At 43.7% G+C, this 5234-nt stretch overlaps 1 protein-coding gene across 1 annotated transcript in view; it reads left to right on the top strand.

Moving 5' to 3' along the window:
* LOC118430790 (protein brambleberry-like) overlaps window positions 1-5234 on the top strand; it is a 19332-nt gene that overhangs the window by 5122 nt on the left and 8976 nt on the right. Inside the window, exons 4-5 of the mRNA XM_035841812.1 lie at window positions 768-897; window positions 1744-1848. Coding sequence (XP_035697705.1) covers window positions 768-897; window positions 1744-1848 — 235 coding nt within the window. The remainder of the gene's footprint in view (window positions 1-767; window positions 898-1743; window positions 1849-5234) is intronic.

Consider the following 5234-nt stretch of genomic DNA (forward strand, 5'->3'; position numbering starts at 1 on the left):
TGAAATCCTGATGATCCGTTTACACGTTCTCGTGTTATCCTCGTCCAAAGTTTGAACGGAAATCGGTGTCTGCAGTTCCCCAAAAGCCGCCTCAAGCCCCAAAAGGGGGTCCAAACTCACAGCAGTTACTCTCTGTTCCAAGGGCTATCTACCACTCAAAAATCATGACCACAGCATGTCCAGAACACGAAGTGTCAAAATTAAAAGTTTTGCTGCAGTACCTTAGGCAGCCACTAGGGTGCCCATTATCGAACTTGACCTTCGTTTTCCTAACCCCCATCCACCTCACAAATATAATCAGGATCCATTCAAGGGTTCTCGAGTTATCTTGCATACAGACAAACGCACTTACATACAAATCCCGCTACAGCACCGTAGGTAAGAGCCAGGTAAACCATTTTCGCACTTGACCTTCCTCTCCAAAACCGCTACACACCTACCAAGTTTCGTGAAAATCGCCCAGCTAGATTTTGACTTATGCTGCCCAAAACAAACCGCAAAAAACATACCAAGCTCGCTGCAGTACCGTAGGAAAACGCCAGGTAAACCATTTTAAACTTGGCATTCCTTTCGACAACCGCTACACACCTACCAAAAATCACAAAGTTCCATCCACAATTTCTCGAGTTATATGCTGTTGACCTACATACAGACCCAAGTCAGCAATCTCATACTCTTCTTGGCGAAGAGAATGAAATTACATAAAACCACCGCAAACATTTCTGCATTTACAGTATCTTTATTGAAGATTTTTTTCTACTTTTCAGACCGGCCAGGTGGAGATCCAGACCATGGCTGCCGACACCATCCAGACGGTAGCGCAGGGGCAGGAGAGGCTCATGGGAAGGCAGCAGCAGCTGGAACATTCCCAGGTCTCCATCGCTTCTCACATTCAAGGTGAGATGAAGGTCAAGCCATTTTATTGTCTTGGTTTGAAGCTTTTTGCAGAAAAATTATTGGAGCAGGCAGACAAAATAACGCTCAAGACCTGATCAAACATCAAATTTCATAATGATACATAACAAGGAAATGAACAAGACCTAACCACAGATCAAATTTCATATTATTGATAATTCCTAGCTTCTTGAAATCATGGCCTTAATTTTTTGACAAAGAAAAATGAAACAGACATCCCTTGATTGGCCACAACAGGAGCCACAATGTCAGCAATACAATTTTCTTTTTAATGCATTAAGAGTGGACATCAATTGAAGCACATTTTCGTACATTGATGTGCCCAAAGTAATAAGTGCTAGCAAGTCCAACCCCCTCTGTATGGAGAGAAACAGATCATTCAACAAATAATCAGTTTGTCTGTTAGTGTGCTACGGCCGCGTGGCGTGTTGGATACACCCGATCCCTCGATCTCAGAAGTTAAGCAATACGAAGGTCAGGTCAGTTCCTGGATGGGCGACCAACCAAGGACCACCGGATTGCTGTAACCGGACCAAGCATAGTCATTTCACGAAATCGTCTTCCGGGAGGGACGTAAAATAGGGGTCCCGTGCTCGAGGAGGCGCCTCAACCATGTTGAACAGCCTCATTACTGACTTTGGGTACATGCCTATGGCACTGGCTACAAACACACTCTCTCTCTCTCTCTGTCAGTCAGTCTTTTTCCAGACTATGACAAACTACGCAAAAGAACTTAACGGCAAACACGCCAGATAGATAAATAAATGTAATGTGCTTACTGTGTTGTTGTAATGACAAATGAACGTCAAATTGTTTGATTTTTACCAGGAAACCTGAAGGACCTGGCCCGAGAGAAGGCTCTGATTGCCTCAGGACAGAGAGAACTGGCGGGAATGATGGCCGACATGACCGACAAGATGAAGCAAAAACTAGGTTTGCACTCTCCTCTTCTGTCAGTCATTAGATCTGTATCTGTATCTATATAGCCGGTATAACCGCCCTTCGGCGTAACACACCAGCTTCTGTATCTGTAATTATATAGCCGGTATAACCGTCATTCGGCGTAACACTCCAGCTTGATACGAGATATAGGATATCATTTTTTTTTCATTGTAAAGTTGTCTTTGAAAGGGCGTTGTTCAAATTTGGCAGTTACAATGTCTTCACTAGCAGTTACTGATTTCAGTGTTTTTTTAAAATGTTTGTGGTTGTGTGTAACGGTAGTTCACCTTTATCCGTGGGGTAACCATTGTTAGAAAAACAAGGTATTTATATCAAGTCCACGGGCGGTAGTTTCAAACTGCCATATGTTGAAAATTCTAACATATTCAAGATACTACCGGAGGTCACGGTTCCAGATCAGTTCTGGACGTGTTTCCAAGAATTCAGTTACACTTCAGAGCAGTCTTTGTCTGAGACTCCTTCCTTTCTTCCGAGTAACCTTGGGGTGAGGGACAGGGCAGAACAATTACTACCTTACAGTAGTTTCAAACTACAATGTACTGATATGAAAATTCTAACATATTCAAGAAACTACCATTACCGTCCCTCAACTGTATATCTCTAAATAGATCTGTTTCTACTAACAATGCATATAGACTACCCCTCGGATAAAGGTGAACTAGCGTTAGTTGTGTTTATGTGAGTGTCAGGAACTGAGTGGGAAGATGGTCAATGCAAAGGTAAGATTTGTGGGGTCAGAAAGTGTAGTTTAGAAGTGACAGAACTAGTCAGTTATTACAATGGAAGAGGCCAACAATGTTCTCGGGGAGATGTTGTTTTTGGTCTGCATGTTTTTTTCAGTTACATTTTCCATATGGAAATAACCAATGCACACATGTAACAATGTTAACCAGAACTTTATTTGCATATTCGATTAATGAACTACAATTAAACAAGACACAAGAAACTACAAATATTTCACAAGATCTTTCATCTCATGGTTTTTTGTGCTTCTGTAGTCATTTCTATGACTTGCTTTTATGTTGCTTACAAAAGTCTTATGCCTGATATTTCATGTAGCAAGCTTTCTGATATTGTCAGCTAACAGCCACTACTGCCATATGCCTGCAGACCTGGTATTGCTGTGGGGCTTTTATGACAAAATAAGTCAATAAAACAGATGCAGGTTACTGATGATACAGTGTGTTTAGATATAGATGGATAAGAGACGGCTGAATCTTCAAAGTTCCAAGACTTGCTGAAAGTTCAACTCTCAATAATTTATGATTTTTTTTCTTTTTTTTAGTGATATTCCTCCTGGCCACCATGAAAACTTCTTCTAATCATATTTACTATAGGCAACCTTATTCAAATCATATTTACTATAGGCAACCTTATTCAAATCATATTTACTATAGGCAACCTTCTTCAAATCATATTTACTATAGGCAACCTTCTTCAAATCATATTTACTATAGGCAACCTTATTCAAATCATATTCACTATAGGCAAATACCTTATTTAAATCATATTTACTATATTATGATAGTAGGCAACACTATTTACACACATTGTATTGTGACATCTTTCTCTTTGGCATCTAGGCTGTAAACTTTGGTAAATCCATTCTGAGCTGAATTCTTTTGTTTTTTGGTGCGGTTTCCCCTGACCATATAACAACAGTGCTCTGAGGACTGTATTCATAACAGTTACTCTACTGATTGATTTAAAGTACAAAGTGTATGATGATCACCTCGGGCAGATTCAGAAGTTCTGGAATACTCTGACGCTGTTGTTTTCATAATCAGTTACCACCAGCTGTCCCTGTGTTGCCATGGCTACGCCCTGTGGCTGTCCTATGTCAGTCTCCGTGGTGACGTGCTTGAGGAATCTGCCTGTCTTGTCAAACATCTCCACACGCTTGTTTCCGCTGTCTGCCACCATGATGTTTTCCGCCCTGTCAGTACAGATGCCACAGGGCCACTGCAGCTGACCTTCACCCCTTCCCTCACCTCCAAACTTGAACAGGAACTGTCCGTCCTCGTTGTACACGTAGACACAGTGGTTGTCCCAGTCTGTCACGATCATGTTCCCCCCTTTATCGACAGCGATGTTTCTTGGCAGCTTCATGCCCTGCTGCAGGCGCACAGTTTTCACAGGATTTTTTGCTTGCTTGAACACAGGCGTTCCGCGTGGCCTGAACACCAAAACTTCGCCATGCGTTTGACCCAAGGATCCTGTGGTTTGTGTGATGAGGATGAGGTTCCTCCTGGTGTCCACGGCAACTCCTCTGTCCCACCCTGTCTTCTGTAGGTCAAACGTCCTCAGCACCTTGCCTTGCTTGTTGTACTGCACAGCAAACTCAGCAGAGGGCGTTCCCCCCACCACCCACAGCTTTCTCTCCCCGTCCAGAGCTACCTCTTGTGGGCTCATCTTCTGTCCGCACGGCAAGGCTGTTCGTAACTGTCTCACAAATGTTCCCTGCAGGGTGAAGACCTGGATCCTCTGGTTCCCCCTGTCTGCTACATAGATCTCCCCTTCATCTGACACTGCAACGCCGAGCGGATAATCAAACTGCCCAGTTCCTGATCCAGGCCCGCCAATTGTCAACTTTGAATTCTGAGGCTGACGCTCCCCTTGCCTTTTGTTGCCATGGTGATGACCTGTGACCCTTCCTGCAACATTACTAGTGGCAGGTGCTGCTGGGATTGGTGCAGATGGGAGAGACTGGACCGTCACTTGTCCCAAGACTGGCACTGGGGTGTCTGTGGGCTGGAAGACAGCAGGCTGGGTTTGTACAGGAGTTGGTGCTGCTTTTCCTCTGTACTTTCGTACCACCTCTGTCAAAGCTGTCTGCTGACTGAGAAACTCGACCCATCCCTGCTTAAGGTTTTGCTCTGCTCGATCACAGGCAGCGGACAGTTCATTGAGATCTGCCAACACTCTGTCCCTTTCATTCTGTATTCTGTCCAAATTTTCTCTTTGGTTTTCTACCACTTTGGACAAGAGGTGGTCTTTTTTCTCTGTGAGTTTCTTCACCATTTGGTTGTATGCCTGAATGATGTTCTTGTCTGTCTGCTGTTTCTTTTCATTCAGCATTTTCTCTTCTTCCCTCAGACTTCTAAGGAAGCTTAAATAGCTTTCTAGAATGCTCCTTCCCTCATTGATCAAGGCCTGGACCGTCAAACTCCTTTCCTGTGCGGCTTTCTTGATGGTTGTTGTGCGATGATCATCGTGAGCCTCCTCTAAACACTGATCACAAACTGGAATCCTACATTGTTTGCAATACACTTTGAACTCCTCAGAGGGGTGAGAGCTGCACCTGTTTCCAGACTGGGGCTGTTTCCTTGTTTCCCCTGACAGTGAAGTCTGCTGTG

This window comes from Branchiostoma floridae, chromosome 14 (genome assembly GCF_000003815.2).
Source record: "Branchiostoma floridae strain S238N-H82 chromosome 14, Bfl_VNyyK, whole genome shotgun sequence".
Lineage (NCBI taxonomy): Eukaryota > Metazoa > Chordata > Leptocardii > Amphioxiformes > Branchiostomatidae > Branchiostoma > Branchiostoma floridae.